Source organism: Esox lucius, chromosome 21 (assembly GCF_011004845.1).
Source record: "Esox lucius isolate fEsoLuc1 chromosome 21, fEsoLuc1.pri, whole genome shotgun sequence".
Lineage (NCBI taxonomy): Eukaryota > Metazoa > Chordata > Actinopteri > Esociformes > Esocidae > Esox > Esox lucius.
Window position 1 is genome coordinate 30235702 of NC_047589.1, and position 20211 is coordinate 30255912.

At 43.9% G+C, this 20211-nt stretch overlaps 1 protein-coding gene across 1 annotated transcript; it reads left to right on the forward strand.

Annotated features, from left to right (window-relative positions):
* Nucleotides 1-393: 393 nt before the first annotated feature.
* crispld1a (cysteine-rich secretory protein LCCL domain containing 1a) lies at nt 394-18964 on the forward strand. The gene is made up of 15 exons (XM_010904898.3): nt 394-609; nt 1847-2280; nt 8333-8451; nt 8717-8849; nt 8994-9109; nt 9388-9488; nt 9618-9827; nt 10748-10808; nt 11635-11701; nt 11948-12078; nt 12446-12489; nt 12647-12719; nt 13388-13463; nt 13719-13852; nt 15702-18964. The coding sequence occupies exons 2-15, from the start codon at nt 2011-2013 to the stop codon at nt 15751-15753; spliced, it is 1587 nt and encodes a 528-aa protein (XP_010903200.2). The 5' UTR covers nt 394-609; nt 1847-2010; the 3' UTR covers nt 15754-18964.
* The last annotated feature ends 1247 nt before the right edge of the window (nt 18965-20211 follow it).

Consider the following 20211-nt stretch of genomic DNA (forward strand, 5'->3'; position numbering starts at 1 on the left):
GAAAAATCTCTGTATGCTTCTGAACCACTTCTTCCAGTCATTTAAAATTTGAGGTACACGATGCATTTCAAAAGTGACAAAATCACCGGATGAAGAGTTATCAGAAATAGTCCGGGTGGATTGTACCGTGAGTTTAGCATATGAAGAACAACGTTTTTTTTATTTTAGATTTTTACATTAAGTTGATGAATCGCGTGCACACACAAGCACGCACACACTGACACGACACACACGCACACTCCTGTCCCTCTCAGTCCCAGGTAAGACGACGGTTCTGTTGAGTCCAAACTTTACAGAGGCGTGGTCAGAAGAGTTCGTCACAGATCTACCGAGCCAATTTCTTGATAAATGTGCAGTGATGGTTTTGCGGCTTCAGTGCAAGATTCCTGCAGGCAGGCGGCAGAGACCTAACGGTCTAGTAAACCAATTAAATCCATAAAGCTTGATTGCGGAAGTGTGTCTTCAATTCAAATGGGACTTTTGCAGGAACTGTGCAATCAGTCGCTAGAGTGATTATTTTGATGGTGATTCAAACACAGCTTTCAGTTGACTGCGATGCTTCAACGTAACTGGAACCGGAAAGTTTTAGAGCAATGAAATTTATCAGAGGTAATACACAACCGTTAACTATTTCATTTCAGTAGAAGAAAAACATGTAGACAATGTAAACATTTTAATTAGACTGTTTTTACAGCTTAAAACATTTGCAATTAAGGAAACTGTAATGTGTGGTAAGCAATGTGTGCAAAACCCCGTAGTCTTACGTTCTTTTCCATTTTGCGCAAGTTGCGGTAATTTTTTAAAATTTAAATCCAGCGACCGTAATGAAATACCTCGAGATATTATTCAACAGTTCATTTTCACTGGAGGTCACTGTTGTTCCTAAACTAACACGAAGCAACAATTTAACATGGAGCCGTGTGTTGGTATAGCACGGAATTTTCACACATTTTCACCCCTTTATTTTGGATACTGCCTAACGGACTAGGAAGCGTGAATGAAGTAATACATTGATTATTGAATGTTGATGCATGTATCTTAACTGGCTAAAAATATGTGCTTGCGTGTTTTGCTTAATTCATAGTGCTTAATTGATTAAAATATTTGTAAAAAAATAATAAAAACATCCATTAAATTTAGATTTAAGGTGTAATGAAGGAGGTCATTAGGAATTTCGAAACACTATAATGTAATAATGTAAGGCAACCTGCTGCAATAGGGTTGTGAGTTTGCAACATTTGGGCAAATAACACATTTATTGTCTCGAATTTGTAATGTAACCTTTCAGGCTTTTTCAAAATTAGCTAATATAGCGGCAATGTTTTTGGAGTGGACTAAGGTTTGCACATTAGCTCAATTTCTAATCCTTCTAAAGCAAATTACAGAAAAATGCTGAGTAAGCACTTGGTTCAAGTTGGCTTTTTTACAGTGTTGTGGTTGGTTGACTTCTTTGGCACTGTAAATAACCACCCACAGCAATGCCAAGTCACCCCTAGTGAACTCGAAGATGCCATGTCACCCCTAGTGAAGCCTAGAAGGTTACAAATGGCAGCCCTCCAAACCCTAATACACTCAATGACACACCCACACTGAACCCCTCGATATGACAGTGAATGGCAGCCCACCAAACCATAACACTGAGTGGAGCCGATCCCCTCTCCGGTCCGCCGAGCCGATCCCCTCTCCGGTCCGCCGAGCCGATCCCCTCTCCGGTCCGCCGATCCCATCCCTCTCCGGTCCGCTGTGCCTCCCAACTTCAATATTGACTCAAGTCATTTAGCAAAACTGGATGCATGTTGCTTTTCTCCTGCCAATAACTCTTTCGTTTTTCTCATCTCTCTGCCAGAGCTCTCTGCCTCCATAGTCTATATGCCGTCACACTGAGGAGCTACGCAGAAAGAATAACAAACACGGGATCCTCAGACAACATCCAGAGTTCAGTAGGTCATCACTCCATCCATACATCCATCTGTCCGCCCGTCCTCCGTCACCCCCCCCCCCCCCTCAGACATGTGGTCCGGGAGATGGCTGATGGGAGCGTCCCTACTCCTTGTGCTTCACGCCTCGGCCTCCATGGTGATGCTTGGGAATGGTAACCCAGGTAACGGTACAGGCTGGAATGCGATGCTGGAGAAGTACCTGGATGAGGAGGGGCCCTGGTGGGGGGCCAAGCAGAGAGGGAAGAGGGCCATCACCGACAGAGACATGACCCTCATCCTGGACCTGCACAACAAGCTGAGAGGGGAGGTCTACCCACCTGCTTCTAACATGGAGCATATGGTAAGAAAGGACACACAAAGCCAGCCTATAATGCTGACAGACTTGTAGGCAGACTTGCCAACTTGCTGACTGACTTACAGGCAGACTGACTGACACACTTGCTGACTTACAGGGAGGCAGGCTGACAGATTTACTGACTGGCTGCGAAGTTATCTTTTCCACTGAGACCTGGGTGTGCAGACCCTGCTCAGGTGTGCTGCTGGCATCCTCTGAGATCGATGGAGGCTGGCTGCAGACCGTTATCTCTCTGGCATCGTGTGAGTGTGTGTGTGTGTGTGTGCGCGCGCGCACGTGAATGGTAGGCTCCTGAGGCCCCCCATCGTACCCTTTCCACCAGGGAGTGCCATGTTGGCAGTTAAGAGAATAATGAAACTATATTTACCTCTATGTAAAGAAACAAAGCAGAATAAAAGTAGAAAAGTCCTTTTGATACACCCCAACAGCTACATCTGAAATAGTACCGGGGGCTCTGCCATGTAATTTAAAGACGCCAGAGTGTAGCTTTTACAGACTAGTCTGAGAGTGCGCGTGTGTTTGTTTGTTTGTGCATGTCCCAGCCTGTGTGTGTTGTGTGATTGTGTGCTCTTAAGTTTTCTGTGCGTGTGATCGTTTGTGGTTGAGTTTGGCATCCCTCTGGTTGAGGCCTGCTCCAGGAGAATGCTGACTCTGCAGAAATCCAGGCTCCAGTTACATTGCTCTGACTGTTTCAGGCCAGGCACACCAGGGGTGAGGGTTGAGGACAGAGGCAGGAACGGGAAATATCGAAAGTCAATATTATTCCTGTCATGAAGATGTTCCACATCTGTCCTGTGAGGAAGAATAACATCAGCGCAGGTCGGTACAACTCACTGCTGTTGAATCCAGTACAGTCTGATGCACTTCACTGGTTAGTTTTTGAACGAGGCTTTCATGTTCCGTGTCTTTCTCGTTTACTATTCAGTTTCAAATTTAAGGTTGGAAACATGCTTGCCTTGCAATAGCAAGTCAAAAATAAGGTCTGTAGCCCAACAAAAACCCCAAACACCGGTGGAGAAGAACGAGAACGTACTCTCTTACAGGGATGACGTACTCTCTTACAGGGATGACGTACTCTCTTACAGGGATGACGTACTCTCTTACAGGGATGACGTACTCTCTTACAGGGATGACGTACTCTCTTACAGGGATGACGTACTCTCTTACAGGGATTACACTTCAGAAATCCTATAATTAGGTATTATAGTGTTGTAATAAATATTCAAATGAAGTGTTGTTTTTGCTCCAGTAGTTGCCCTGTCAAAAATCTTGTGACTGCACATTGCAGCAGTTTACTACTGCAGAAACAATCCAGTGAACTCAACAGCAAGTAGAACGGTATTTTCTGCTGATGACATCAAGTTAATGTGATCAGTACTCTAACCTTTTCCTTTTCTCCCCTCCACTTGTTTCGTCTCTATCCCGGCGGCACCGTTCCTAAACCATCTCCCACTCTTTCTGTGGTGCTATCCTACCCAGCTGTAGTCTTCAGAATTCCCATGATCTGCTGGGTTTTCTGCACACTGGTCCTTTCTGCTCCCATTCCATTTTAAATTTTGGGCCCAGTCGGATGAAGGTATTCCCTCTAACTCGACTGTTGAGTCAGAGGGAATGTGGTGGATAAACGGGCAGGTGTCTGTGTTTGAAGTGATGCCCAGAACAGAGGGGAGGAGGGGGAAGACCTTGATTTTAGACTGGCTCCGGATGTAGGATTTCTACTGGTATCAGTCTCTTAAAGTTGAAGCCGTATTCATGTTTTATCTCACATCAGCTTAGAATGTCCACATTTCAGAACACAACATTACAATGGCCTGGCCAGCCTATAAACTCAATGTATATAGAGGTCTTTGGAATCCATCCGCTACATGCCAATCATGAGTGCTTCCTCTTCAGCACTGTCCTGGAATGTGACTTGGGGTTAAACCCGTTGAGGATTCTTTAGCACTGTCCTAGGATGTGACTCCGTGTTAATCCCGTTGATGACTCTCCTGCACTGTCCTGGGATGTGACTTGGGGTTAATCCTGTTGATGACTCTCCTGCACTGTCCTGGGATGTGACTTGGGGTTAATCCCGTTGATTACTCTCCTGCACTGTCCTGGGATGTGACTTGGGGTTAATCCTGTTGATGACTCTCCTGCACTGTCCTGGGATGTGACTTGGGGTTAATCCTGTTGATGACTCTCCTGCACTGTCCTGGGATGTGACTTGGGGTTAATCCCGTTGATGACTCTCCTGCACTGTCCTGGGATGTGACTTGGGGTTAATCCTGTTGATGACTCTCCTGCACTGTCCTGGGATGTGACTTGGGGTTAATCCTGTTGATGACTCTCCTGCACTGTCCTGGGATGTGACTTGGGGTTAATCCTGTTGATGACTCTCCTGCACTGTCCTGGGATGTGACTTGGGGTTAATCCTGTTGATGACTCTCCTGCACTGTCCTGGGATGTGACTTGGGGTTAATCCTGTTGATGACTCTCCTGCACTGTCCTGGGATGTGACTTGGGGTTAATCCTGTTGATTACTCTCCTGCACTGTCCTGGGATGTGACTTGGGGTTAATCCTGTTGATGACTCTCCTGCACTGTCCTGGGATGTGACTTGGGGTTAATCCTGTTGATGGCTCTCCTGCACTGTCCTGGGATGTGACTTGGGGTTAATCCTGTTGATTACTCTCCTGCACTGTCCTGGGATGTGACTTGGGGTTAATCCTGTTGATGACTCTCCTGCACTGTCCTGGGATGTGACTTGGGGTTAATCCCGTTGATTACTCTCACAAGCTTTCCTGGCAACACTGTGCTTTAAATATATTCAATGAAATGTGCTTGGACAGGTCTGCCTATGCTGCCCACCCATTTTATTTGCATAGGCACACATACACTCACCTAAAGGAATTTTAGGAACACCTGTTACATTTTTCATTAATGCAATTATCTAATCAACCAATCACATGGCAGTTGCTACAATGCATTTAGGGGTGTGGTCCTGGTCAAGGCAATCTCCTGAACTCCAAACTGAATGTCAGAATGGGAAAGAAAGTTGATTTAAGCAATTTTGAGCGTGGCATGGTTTTTGGTGCCAGGCGGGCCGGTCTGAGTATTTCATAATCTGCTAAATTACTGGGATTTTCACGCACAACCATTTCAGGGGTTTACAAAGAATGGTGTGAAAAGGGAAAAACATCCAGTAGGCGGCAGTCCTGTGGGCAAAAATGCCTTGTTGATGCTAGAGGTCAGAGGAGAATGGGCCGACTGATTCAAGCTGATAGAAGAGCAACTTTGACTGAAATAACCACTTGTTACAACCGAGGTATGCAGCAAAGCATTTGTGAAGCCACAACACGCACAACCTTGAGGCAGATGGGCTACAACAGCAGAACACCCCACCGGGTACCACTAATTTCCACTACAAATAGGAAAAATAGGCTACAATTTGCACGAGCTCACCAAAATTGGACAGTTGAAGACTGGAAGAATGTTGCCTGGTCTGATGAGCCTCGATTTCTGTTGAGACATTCAGATGGTAGAGTCAGAATTTGGCGTTAACTGAATGAGAACATGGATCCATCATGCCTTGTTACCACTGTGCAGGCTGGTGGTGGTGGTGTAATGGTGTGGGGGATGTTTTCTTGGCACACTTTAGGCCCCTTAGTGCCAATTGGGCATTGTTTAAAAGCCACGGCCTACCTGAGCATTGTTTCTGACCATGTCCATCCCTTTATGACCACCATGTACCCATCTTCTGATGGCTACTTCCAGCAGGATAATGCACCATGTCACAAAGCTCTAATCATTTCAAAGAGTTCACTGTACGGAAATGGCCCCCACAGTCACCAGATCTCAACCCAATAGAGCATCTTTGGGATGTGGTGGAACGGGAGCTTCGTGCCCTGGATGTGCATCCCACAAATCTCCATCAACTGCAAGATGCTATCCTATCTATATGGGCCAACATTTCTAAAGAATGCTTTCAGCACCTTGTTGAATCAATGCCACATAGAATTAAGTTGGTCCAAATTGTTGGGGGGGTGTAACGCTATCTGTGTCTTTCACTGTAACACCCCCTCCCTCTGTTTCTACTGCATCCAATCTCCTCTTTCCGCCAAACCCCTATTCTTGTCTGTCTCTCTGCACAATTTAAACTGGACAGGAAAAAATAAACTCTGGCCGTAAATGAAGTGTTAAGTGAAATAAACTCAAAGGTTGAAGGGGTTGTGGGGATGTGTTGTTCTGAACGGCCCCAGTGGGAGTGTGATTGGGGGGCCCAGTGGGCCCTCAGGTCCAGGGCCTGAAACCCCCTCCCACACACCCTTTCTGTGCTGGCTGTGCAAACATCATCAGTTTGACATCCAGTCTGTGCTGTTTCTGTTGTTTTTCAACAACCCCCTTTTAGGTATTCCTAGACATTTCAGAAATTGGTTAGCCCTTACCTAGTGAGACCTGATTCAGGAAAATTTCCTGAAGAGGAACAGGTAATGGCTAGGTCTGCCTGCTTTGTGTTTTTTAGCATGGTCGTTAGAAGATGTCACTGAAGACATTCTGGTCGACAAAGGCTTTCCAAAAAAGGCAATCAATCCTGGGGATATTTGTTTAGCAAATACCATCACGTACTCTGCAAAAACACAGCTGTATAGCTGGATGTAAAGTTGTGTCCCTGAGTAAGGCTGTTAATCTAATGGTTCCCAGGTCTCTGCTCTAAGTGAGAATGTGTTCTCAGTCAGCTTGCCGGGACTAGGGTTCCATTTGGGAAACAAATCACCTCAACTTGCTGCCCTTCCCAGAACACCACCTGGGCCGCATTCCAAATGATGCCCTATACCCTTAAAAATGCAGTCACTCCTCCAAACTGCTGCTGAGTCAGAGAGCTCATGTTTCCAACCCTCTAGACAGCCTGGAAGGTAGTTAATTACTTGTTGCTGGTCAGGTGTTCCACCAGGGCTAATGTGGAGAACAGAGGCTGTTTCTGGGGGAACCTGGATCTATAGGTTTCTATTCCAGGGTCTGGTGGTGGTGGAGAGACTTGCAGCTAAAGAGGTTAGGGTTGTGATGTGTGAAATATCCACTATAACACGTTCAAACAGCTTTACTCGCACGGACATTCAGGATCTGTTAAAAGTGAAAGTGCATGTTTTAAGTTATCCACTAGAAATCCTTACAACTTTCTGGTGAACTAGCCAGAATGTTGGACATCATTTGGAAGAATATATGTATTTTACATTCTCCCACAAACCACAGAACGGGAACCTGATATTTCTTGCTTCCCACTAAAGCATGAACTTTTCAAGAGGCCCTATCAGAAAGCCAGAAGGCGTGTGTGTGTGCGCGGGTTACAGCAGAGTGATCTGAGAGGGCTGAGTTGAGGGCCCCTATATTATACTATACATATGGAAGGCATTACTTAAAGGGAAAACAACCTGCCAAAGTTGCCTTTGAATAACCTCAATCAGTAGGGAAAACAAACCATTGGCCTGTTGGAGGGCATTCTCTCTCTTTCTCTGCTTCTCTCTTTCTGCTTCTCTCTCTCTGCTGAAGAAGGGAATCCCACTCCAACCTCTCTCTCTGCCCTGTCCAGGGAGTAAATACCACAGATCTAAACAGTATTGCATCTGGTTGAGTAGTCGTGCGCCATTCCAAGACACCCCTGAATCCCAAACCAAATGTTGTGTAATTTAGGCACACCTGTCCATTAATTTGTTTGAAATAATGCAAGTTAAAAAGAAACAATGCTTCATGGATTCCTGTTCTCATGGTGGCAGCATTGTTGCTTATTGGCTGGAAGCTGCCGCTGGGGGGGGGTTCAGTTTGCCCCTACAACTTTAGAAGGGGTTAATTTGGGATTCAGCAGAGGCCATCCAGAGGCCTGTCAATGTGAGAAGGTTGTCCCTGTGAGCATTTCCAGTCTAAGTGCTATTAGAGTCTATTACAGTCTACACAAGCCCCCCAGTAGGTTAGTCTGTAGTGTCCTGTGCTGTCTGCCTCCTGTATAGTACAGACTCGGAGGATAATGACACTGTTTATAAAGTGTCTTCATCACTGTCCAGGTTTGGGATACAGAACTGGAGCGAACCGCGGAGGAATGGGCTGAGACTTGCCTATGGGAACACGGCCCGGCAAGCCTCCTGCCCCAGATAGGACAGAACCTGGGAGCTCACTGGGGATGGTAAGTTGGGGACATCAAGGCTTCTGATTGGGTGACTCGACTGTCTGTGAAGAACCCCTTTTGGTTGCAGGTAGAACTGTACTTGGTTCCATTTAGATCCTTTAAATCATAGGGTTGTACACTGAATCCAAAATGGTTATATCTGGAAACCAAAAGGGTTAAACAGGATGTCCTCCAAATGGGGAAAAAAGCCTTTTGTAAGCGTTCCTCTGAGCGTGTGGCTTTCTGTGTCCGTTGTTGTAAACCTCTGTGTTTCCATGGACAGGCCACGGCCTCCTACCTTCCATGTGCAGGCCTGGTATGACGAGGTCAAGGACTTTTCCTTCCCATACCCCCAGGAGTGTGACCCTTACTGCCCCTACAGATGCTCTGGGCCCGTCTGCACCCACTACACACAGGTACACAGCGGAACGCTCAAACATGCAGCTGAGGAACATTGCCATCTTTATCATCTTAACGTGTGTGTGTGTGTGTGTGTGTGTGTGTGTGTGTGTGTGTGTGTGTGTGTGTGTGTGTGTGTGTGTGTGTGTGTGTGTGTGTAGCTGGTGTGGGCGACTAGCAGCAGGATAGGCTGTGCCATCAACATGTGTTACAACATGAACGTCTGGGGTCAGATCTGGGCCAAAGCTGTTTACCTGGTCTGCAACTACTCTCCAAAGTAAGACTACAAACACTCCGGGATTTTACTCCCTTCTCTGACACGCCAGAGGAGGAGGGCGCGAGAATAGGTGGGAGGGAGGGGGAGAGAAGTGGGGGGCTGAGGAAATGCTAGAGCATAGGAGGAAAGCGGGGGGGGGGGGGGGGTGGGTGATGATGTGTCCTTCATCTCTTCTGTACTGTCACATCCTGTGTCCTTGTCTGTTATGTCACTGTATTCTATGTTCCTGTCTCCTATGACTTTTCCTCCCGTGTCCATGTTTCTTGTGTCCTGTCCAGGGGTAACTGGTGGGGTCACGCTCCATACAAACACGGCACCCCCTGTTCCGCCTGCCCCCCCAGCTACGGAGGAGGCTGCAAGAACAACCTCTGCTACAAAGGTGTGTGTTGGTTTGGGGTTAGATTTACTCCCAACCAAATGATGATATCTGTCCAAATGAGTGTTGTGACTTTCAATGAAAACATTTGTGTATTTATCTAAAAGTAAATATTATCACCTCGTTCTTCAGATGACGCAACAGACTCACAGACCCCCCAGGAGGAGACGGAGGAAAACAACTTCATAGAACCGGAGAACCCCTGGACCCCGCAGAACCCACGCACACGGGCCCCCCAGCCCAAACCTCCCGCCAAGCCGCCGGGCCGGACCCCCAACCTGCCCACCACGACCTCACCCGTGGAGCGGATGAGAGATGAGAGGGTCCACACTCAACAGATGTGTAAGTGAACATTTACCTGTTTATTCTGGCTTAAGTTTCATATGTGAATTTGGGGTACCGGTTCTGGGTCTGTGGGTTGGGGAGACAGGGGGTATTGTAATTCTTTAAAAGCTGGACATCATAACTGGCTGGCATTTTGAAAGCACTTTGATAGCTCTCCTTTGGTTCCCAATTATTGTGGATGTAGCAAAAAGGATAGAGGAAAGAAATTAAACCTGCACGCACCCTCTAAACGAAAATATTTTACTCATTTTGGCCATTTGCCATTTTTCCTAAGTTGAAGTTCTGCAGGCTTTATCTGTCAATGTTCTTATTTGCCATGACAGTTCTTTAAGTAGACTTTAATATCACGAGTCAGTCTTCTGTGCAGGGAGAGGAACCCTTTTTTTTTTTATCTGCCCTTGCCGTGATATGCTGAGTGTGTTTGTTTTTGGACAGCTGAGGGGGGTTGTGGTTTTTTAAATGGCTGGGGGCCCTGGTGGTAAACTGAGACCAACTCCTCTCCCCACACTACCCTCCCTATCATGAACTCTTAACTGGAATGTTTCATTTACTTTCTTCATCTTACTGTTATTTACTGCACAAGTTAATCCCACTGAATATCTGTTACTCAGAATGGACCTGCTACTTCCTCAGCATCAGTCCTAAAATAACCCTTTTCCAAACGAGTCCTGGGGCAACACACCCCAGGACTAGTTTGGAAAAGGGTTAACACACCCCAGGACTAGTTTGGAAAAGGGGTAACACACCCCTTGCTTTGCTAGTATACTCATGCCTTCTGTTCAGTAATGATGTCAAGATTGTAGTTTTCCACTTAACAACAGTAAAAAAAATAATAATATTATGCCTAAAAATGTCTGCTGAAGGCATGTGCGATAGTCAGGCAAATGGACTCATCCATTGTGTTCTGTGTGTTTCAGCTCAGCTTGTGACCTGTGAGACTAAACTACGAGATCAGTGCAAAGGAACCACTTGTAATAGGTAGAGAAACAAACTGCAAAACACACTGTTCTGGTAACAAAACCTGTGTACCACATACAACCTACATAACTGTCTTTTCAAGTAGCACATATGGCCAATACAAACAGCCAAAACAAATCTGGTCTGTAGTGATAAGACTAACATATATACACCAGTGTCTTTAACTAAAATGTTGTTAAAGACGCCATCCAAATAGCTTTTTTTTTGTCCATCCCTGGAAGGTCATCCTAAATCCTCTTTAACCCTTACCCTCCCCTGACCTCCATGACCCAGAAACTCATGTAGAAAAGTGGTGCCAGAGGTCAGATGGTCAGTAAGTCAGGGCCCTCCTCCTCATACCTGCAAGTGACCCAAACAAGGCATCGTACGAGGCTAAGCAAATGCGATCGTTTTTTGTGGAAATGCGTTTTCGTGGGTCGTATTGTGTGTTTTTTTTCTGTAATTGAGTTTGGGCCAGTTAAGATCAGTCCTAGCCAGTAGATTTCAGAAAAAAGTTAGTTGGACCCTGTTTTAACTATATGGAGGAAAACTAGTTACCATTCAAGTCAGTGTTCTATGAGTTCTACTGCTACTTTTGATAGAAAACCAATTACATTTTTGTTGAAACATTTAGTTTGACAAAACATTCACAATAGCTTTGAAGGTTTGTTGGTTAGGTACTAGTAAAAATACGGCAAGCTTTCACTTTCCTGAAAAAGAAATCTCAATTTTTTGGGGAGTTTTATTTGACAGTAATTTCAAGAAAATAAATTGCCTTACTATGACAGACCACTAAGTTTGCACACCAGTGAGCATTCTGTGTTTGTCTCTCTACGTGGCTCCCCAGGTATGAGTGCCCTGCTGGCTGCCTGAGGTTCTCCGGGAAAGTGGTTGGGACGGTGCACTATGAGATGGTCAGGACCGTATTGTGCACAATCATGCGTTTCTTCAAAAGGACACACTTCCACCTAATAAATATATATATTTATCTCGCTACTCTTGCCCTGGCTCTCTAGAACAGGCTACTTGATTTGATGGCAGGCTTTGTTGAAATGTACATTTAAGTTAATAATAATTGCATTCACTTCACATTGTTCATTTTACACTCCGCTCACTTGTCAACTTTACATTCAACTAACTTTACGTTGTAAACTTCACAGCAGTCCAGTATCTGTCGCGCTGGCCTCCATTCTGGAGTGATAGACAATGATGGAGGATGGCTGGACATCACCAGACAGGGAAGGAAGGATTTCTTCATCAAGTCCAATAAGAACGGAGTCCAATCTATAGGGTATGATGTCAATGCCTGGTGACGGCCCAAAACAATGGTGCTGTCATCCAAACCCTTTTTAGTTATATTCATGTCAGACATATTTGAAGATTGCCGTGAGGCCAGACTGTTTGGTTTCACTATGACAGCAATGGAGAAGGCAATACCAGAAACAGGATGGAATAAATGACTCATGCAGAGAAACGTTCTTTCCATGGAGACTCTCTAATGAGGATACTTCTTATTCCAGGCATAGGTCTGGGACCGGAAGAGGCCGTCCTTAATGTCCTTTGGAATGTTTCTGCTCTCCATCAAAACGTTTTAATTTTCACCAGGTTTTTTTTGTCTGGATAAAGACTGAATAATAACGTGTGTCTGTGTGTTCCAGGAAGTATCAGAGTGCCAATGCATTTATTGTCTCTAAAGTAACCGGTCAGTACAGTATGACAACAAATACATTATCTGCATCACTATGGGCTGAACATTTATAATAATGTAAAACATGCATGACAATCTAACCAAATAAAAGCCTGAAATCCTATGTGAATTCCTGGGGTATAATGATTTCAGATCCCTTTCTCTCTTCTAGTGAAAGCCATCACCTGTGAGACCACCGGGGCTGTGTTGTGTCCCTATCAAAAGCCTGTGAAGCACTGTCCAAGGTAGAACAAGCACCCCACTCCCCCAACCCAAAGCACTGTCCAAGGTAGAACAATGACCCCCAACCCAAAGCACTGTCCAAGGTAGAACAATGACCCCCAACCTGAAGCACTGTCCAAGGTAGAACAATGACCCCCAACCCAAAGCACTGTCCAAGGTAGAACAATGACCCCCAACCTGAAGCACTGTCCAAGGTAGAACAATGACCCCCAACCCGAAGCACTGTCCAAGGTAGAACAATGACCCCCAACCCGAAGCACTGTCCAAGGTAGAACAATGACCCCCAACCCGAAGCACTGTCCAAGGTAGAACAATGACCCCCAACCCGAAGCACTGTCCAAGGTAGAACAATGACCCCCAACCCGAAGCACTGTCCAAGGTAGAACAATGACCCCCAACCCGAAGCACTGTTCAAGGTAGAACAATGACCCCCAACCCGAAGCACTGTCCAAGGTAGAACAATGACCCCCAACCCGAAGCACTGTCCAAGGTAGAACAATGACCCCCAACCCGAAGCACTGTCCAAGGTAGAACAATGACTCCCACCTCCTCGACCCGAAGCACTGTCCAAGGTAGAACAATGACCCCCAACCCGAAGCACTGTCCAAGGTAGAACAATGACCCCCACCCCCAGACTGTTTATATTAACCTATGGTGATCTACTCTGCAGGTTATATTGCCCCCAGAACTGCATGGAAGAGGTCTATGAACGATCACGGGTCATTGGAACCGGAATCTATTCAGATGTAAGGACATTTTGGTGTATTCTTAAATTCCCTGAGGTTTCTTCAGGTCCCTGATGTTAGAATCCTTGAGGTTCCATGATCTCATATTTGTCATCAAATGGCTGTGGTGAAGTGCCTGATTGGGGATGACTGACATTTCTCACAGTTCCTTTTCTCTTTCTCTCTCACACTCTATTCACCCCTCTTTGGTCTCCACCCTCTGGATCTCTCTCTCTCTCTCCTTACTGTTTTTCCCCTCTTTCTCTGTCCTTGCAGAAGTCCAGTATTTGCCGGGCAGCAATTCATGCAGGCATGCTTCAAAACGACCAGGGTGGCTACATTGACGTGATGCCGGTAGATAAGCGGAAACAGTACATTTCTACGTACCAACACGGCATTTCATCAGAGAGGTACGGACCAACCCACGACCAACCCGTGTAGGGAATTAATCCTGCAGTGAGGGCACAAAGCTTGGACAGTAATGGTTTCTAACACACCAGCATGTAGTCACCCCATAGACCTTTTTTATTTCTAGTGCCTTTTCACCAGGGCTCTGATCAAAGTATTTTGGGGCTAAGCTGTCATTTTGGACACATCCGCTGGAGTTTTTAGGTATTCATGTGGAACGACACTGTAAGGGATGGATCATATTTAGACAGGCTGGTAGAACAGTTATTTCCAGAGTTATGTATTTCAAGAGTGTTGCCCGATGCTGGTTTCTTTCTCCTCCTCAGCTGCTGCTACATGATAATTCCCATTTTCACAACATGAAAAGATGTCTACTTAAAACAGATATAGTCTAGTGCCTGACTGAAACTGTGTCCATGTGACTTCAATGAAAGTGGCAAATGCAACCAAGACAGACTGAATGAGACATTCTGCTTGTCCCAAACATCATCCTGTCAGCTCAAACCGTGTACTACACTTGACCAGAGCTCTAAGGGCCCTGTTCAAAACAAGTGCACTGGGGAATAGGGTGCAATTTGGGCATAGCACCGGAAAAATGTAGTCATCGCTTTGCTACCTGCCTCTCTGTTAAAGGTAAGGCTCTGTACCAGTGTGGACAAGGAGAACAGTTTAGTCTGTGCTAGATGCTGCATGGATGGTGAAAGTTGTCCTTTTTAAGCCTGCTTGTGCGTCATAGGGGGGTTTGTTGTGGGCACAAAGCTCCTCTATATTACATAGCATCTGCTCTGGGTGTGTAAGTTTCAACAGTAGAATGCTTGGAACGATGGAGTCCTGCACAGAAACAATAGGGGTGTAGCTAGCATAGTGTTTTATGGACTTGGTGTTAGTTTTATCCTAGAATTATAGCCAGCTAGTCTAGCTTCAACAGCAACTAAAGTAGCTAGAGACAGATGGGCATGTTGAGGGATGGAACATCCTCCTTCCAAAATATTCCTTCATTTGATGTTTTGTGGATGGAGCGTTGTCATGAGGAAGAGTCCGGAAGAGACTCACTAATGGGCCCTATCTCAAAGTCACTTGGATCCTTTTCCTCTAATGGTACCTCACTCACTTGGATTCTTTCCTCTTGCCTCCTTCATCCAAAATTGAGGTTGACTTGGCCCAATCAGCATTTTTATACATGCCACAGAGTATGATAGGATGTCAATTACATAATTGTATGCAGGACACCTTTATGGAAGCACTAAATAGGTCATTTATTCAGGTATTTCCTTTAATTTGTCATATGTCTTTATTTGCTGATTATTAGTTGCAGAACTTTTCAGACTAACAGAAAAGTAAATTACATCTAAACTTGTTCAGGGTCCTGAAAAAACATTTTCATGCCCTTAAAATGCTTTAAGTCGCTTTGGGAAACCGCGTCTGCTAAATGACTAAACTGATGTTATATAGCCTAGCAACTAGCATGGTGTTGGTGTTATGAAGCTCAGCAGCAGCTTTGTATGCGTCTTATAAAACCTTGGAGCTAGAGTAATGATAGTGTTATAAAGCCTAGCATCTAGCCCAATGTTAGTGTAATCTAGTCGAGTAGCAGCGTTTTAAAGCTTAGAAGTTTGGATTAAACAGCTTTGACTTGTTTCTTTGGATTGCTGTGTTAGCCTCCATGTTAGGGTTCACGGTTGACAGCTATCAGCTGTGTTTGTGTGTGTCAGTCACTCTGTTTTAGAGCCTTCAGTATGTTGAGATTCTGATGCATTCCAAACCCAGCGTGACTAAATTCTCTCGTTCTTTCCTCCCTACCTCTCCCACTCTCCCCTTAATTCGTCCTCATCTCCTCCTTTCCCCTATCAGTCTTCAGAACCCCCCAGGAGGAAAGGCATTCCGGGTGTTTGCTGTGATCTGAGGGCATGAGGGTCCTCTCTTCTCCCTCACCAAGCACACAAAGTCATTCCTGTCTGCTGTCTGTTGGGCTGAATGGGCCTTGATCAACTAGCTCGTCTGCGTCAACATTTAGAAAATGACTGAAATATTTTTTCTAGCATTCTTAATACCTGCGTGGCTCTCCTCCAGGGTAACGAAAGAACTTTGACGAAAACAAACAAGTGTAACTGGCAACGGTGAAGTCAGTGAGAGTGTTGGCGAGAGTATTTCTGGCCACTCGCGTGCAGTTGCATTTCTCTTTTTTAATGTTAACAGGTTCACTTTATAAACTGTATATAATTTCCATACAGTGGCCAAGACTACTGTATTTTGTACATGGGAGTAAAGTATGTCTTTTGTTCTTATCGTCGTAGCTGTAGAACGCATCAGCAGATAATAATGTTAGCACATACCGGATATTAATGTTACTTTTTACATGCTATGTTTCGCATTTTATAACCGTATTTCACTTCGAATCTGCTTCTGTCACATGTTAAGTGTATGTGCTTTGGGATAGAACTTTGTTTTCTGGTCCGGTCTGCTTACCTTTTCTATATACTCCAGTGGAAGAATTTGTAATGGATGTATTTTGTATTTTTTTGTATTTTGTTTTTATGTCAGTGCTATTAAGGGTTGTATTATGCTGCTATGTTATTATATTGTAATATTGTTTGCATAAATGTTGATTCAGTCTGATTCAGGTTACAGTTGAGGTCATGTTATGACTATGGCACTCTGTTTTGGCAAAAACATGTTGTAACTTAGGCTGCATTCATACAAGAAGCTTGATTGGGATATTATTTCTACTAAATGGTCTATGTATTCAATCATATATTTTATTAGCTGGTCTGATTAGTCAGGACTAATTAGTTAACCAAACAATATTGGTTTCCCTGTGTAAACACACTACTTAGTAATGTTATGCTTAATTTGGTGTGTCATTTACAGCAACTGTTACTGTAGTGTTTATTTGGGTAGAACATCCTGCTGGTCAGAATGTTCACCACTGTAGCTCAGCCTGGCTCTGGATTGAGTTATGCTCTTCAGTCTGCTCATCATTGATTGGTCACACTCAAAAGTCATAGTTCTTAAAAGCATAGTTCACCTTTCAAAGCTGTTTTTTTTTTTAGAGCAAAAAAATGTAATCCAGGTGTGAGCCAGTACTTCATTATGAATAAATATTAAACAGGTAAATACTTGATGCTTTCATCAGTCTAGATTAGTGGTTGAAACATAGATATGTAATATATGGTAAGGGCTTGGAAGCTCTGTGGCAATTTAATGTTTAAACTCATGGGTACCTTCTAATGAATATTATTTGCAAAACATGACTTTTGTAAACATATCTGTAGTGGCCACCTCCAGGCCTAAACATTTATATATATATATATAATGCATTAATGTGTAATATGTTTATGAAAAATATACACTACAGTTTGAAAGTTTGAGGTCATTTAGACATTTCCTTGTTCTTGAAATAAAAGCTTTTTTTTTTTGACACCTCACAGTTCCTTAACTGGCAGCTTCATAAAATGGTTTAAAGACAGTTTTATTGCCTTACTCAGCACAACAGTTTTCAGCGATGCTTACGTCAAAAGGGGTTTCTAATCATCAATTAGCCTTGTAAAAGTAAACTTGGATTGGCAAACACAACCATTGGAAAATGGCAATTATTCCCTATAAACTTTGCTTTTGTGTCCAGGACAGTGATATTTTGAAATGTATCTATTTCCATTGAGAAAACAGGTGGCTTTGTGTCTTTTAATTCACATAAAGTCTGAAAAGAGCAACATATGAATCCAAATGAACATGTATTTATACTGAAGTAATACAAAAATGGCTACCAAAGATTTTGCTGGATGTCTTGAAGTATGATGAGTACTGCTGAGAGGCCATAGCCTTCCAGATGGGTCTCCAAGGCGGTTTTACCAAGTTTCCCTGCTATCTTTGCCTTTGGCAGGACTGGCCACAGCGGACCGAGTTCCCTGTGGGGGGGGGCAACGGCAAGTGGGAGCCACTGGTGGACCCCCGGAAGGTGCCGATGAGGAGTCAGCAGCCTTCAAGACTTCTTCCCTAAGCTGTCTGAGGCAAAGGTCAAAGCCGGTGTCTTTGTCAGACCGCTGATAAAGAAGATCCTGGAGTGCAGTGAATTCCCCAAGAAGCTAACTAGTATGGAGAAAGTGGCTTGGAACAGCTTTGTCACAGTGGTTTGGGGCTTCCTAGCCAATCACAAGGCCGAAAACCATGTGGAGCTGGTTGAGACTCTGGTGAAGAACTAGGGCACAATGGGTTGTAGGATGTCCCTCACACTCCATATCCTTTTTGCTCATCTTGATGAATTCAAGAAGAACATGTGTTCTCGGAGGAGCAAGGCGAGCACTTCCGCCAGGATATACTGGAATACTTGAATGCTGCTATCAAGGACAGTATAACGAGAACATGATGGGAGACTACATTGGGGGGCTGATTTGTGAAAGTGATTTACAGTATAATTGTACTCTTTTGTAGACATTTTTGTACTACTTTAGTATAAATACATTTTAATTTGGGTTCATGTGCTGTTTTTCTTCTGACTTCATGTGAACAAAAAGACACAAATGTGCCGGTTTTCTCATTGGGAATAGGTTAATTTCAAAATATAACTGTCCTGGTCACAAAGCAAAGTTTGTCGAAAATAAAAGCCATTTGTAGCTATACTTTTTAGGCATAAGCAATCACAAACTAACACTAAAGAAATTGTTACATAGTGAAATTGGCTGTATCAGCTACAATAGTCATTTGCAACATTAATATCTACACTGTATTTTTTATCAATTAGATGTTATTTTCATGAACAGAAAATTGCTTTTCTTTTAGAAAATAAGGACATTTCTAGGTGACCCCAAACTTCAGAATGGCAGTTTGGTTAATTTGGGGAAAGGTGTTCCCAAGGTGTAAATGTTTTAATTATCTGGTTTTCCGGAAATCATGTTTGGAGTGTACCTGGAATTTCTGCTTATTTTTTCCTTATTTTGGATATCTTGCTTGTTCGCTTGTAATTCCAGGAATCTTCCAACAAGTCTTTCTTGAAACCTGTGATTTTGAGAAAGTTTCTGTCGTACACAAAATCTAACTGAAAGAATAAATGTTCTATTGATCCTTCCCTAAATTTCTATAGTCCCTGTTTTATAGATGTATTTTTCACCACCTCAAATCTGTTCCTTATGCAAATAAAAGATTTAAAACCTACAGTCTCGTGTTATTAAACCAACAGCGGAACCGCCAGATGGGGCAATTGTTAAGACTAAGGGGGAATCTCAAAAATGACGGGATGGGATTACAACTGTCACACTGGAATGGCAAGGCTCCTGGATATGACGACTGATCCCGTCACACTTGGAAAGATTACATTTTAACACACATATTTTCAATCCAATTCGTAATTCATTGCAGCCCTTTCTTAGTGGACTGGAACAATCAACGTTAAGATATGTCTTTTCGAAAGAACTTCCGATGCCATTTCAACTCTAATCACACTGCCTGTTCTGCCAGGTCAGGATACTGACCAGATTACATACACGTCAGAATGAGCACACTCACAGGCCTTCTACCTCGACAGCGCACAGGTGACCAAATTATGAACACGACTGCATTGGGCATAGTGGCAGATGCTAGCCCAGTTTTCAATTTAAGAAAACTCTTTTGCACTTAACCCAAGCCTTTTTTCTCTTTGTCTGATTTTCAAGCATTACACTCTTGGAACTTAAATGAGCGCTAAATTCTAAAACAAGATGTAAATGTTGTTCTCTACCACCCACAACTCAAAGGACCTTGACATTTTTACACTTGATTGATCACAGTTTTAACAAAACAGAAATGTGTGGCCACCAGATGAATGTAAAATAAGACATTGCGTAAACGGATTGTAATGAATGTCCTAGATCCAAAACCGTATTACATCTGCATTGTGGAATGTAAAGTTAATTTGCAATGGGGGCGTAAAGCAACCAGCAGGAACTTTACCTTATGAGTTAAATTCAATGTAACCCCAACCAAACATGGTACCATGAGGCCAGTCTTACGAGGTGTTGAATTTATAAGATACTGCCCCTCCCCCCCGTAACACCAAGCTTAGACCAACCTGCTGAAAAACAACTATTTTAAATGACTTCAACAAATGTTTGACAGGTGGGAAATGGGTGAAACAGTCATTAAAACATGATGGGATGTTATTGTTTTTGGGGGAGGGGAGAATGTGGAGCTCATGGCCATAGGGACAAACTGACTCACAGGACTGTATGTAAAACCACTTAGCACAATGGGCATGCAACCTGACCAGGAAATTACTGTGGAAATGTGTGTTTCTGTGTGTGGGGAGGAAACGGGTTAGGCAATGGGCAATAGGTCCATCGTAAAACAATTCCATACATTCACTTAGTACAATTTTCAAATTAAAGGGGAA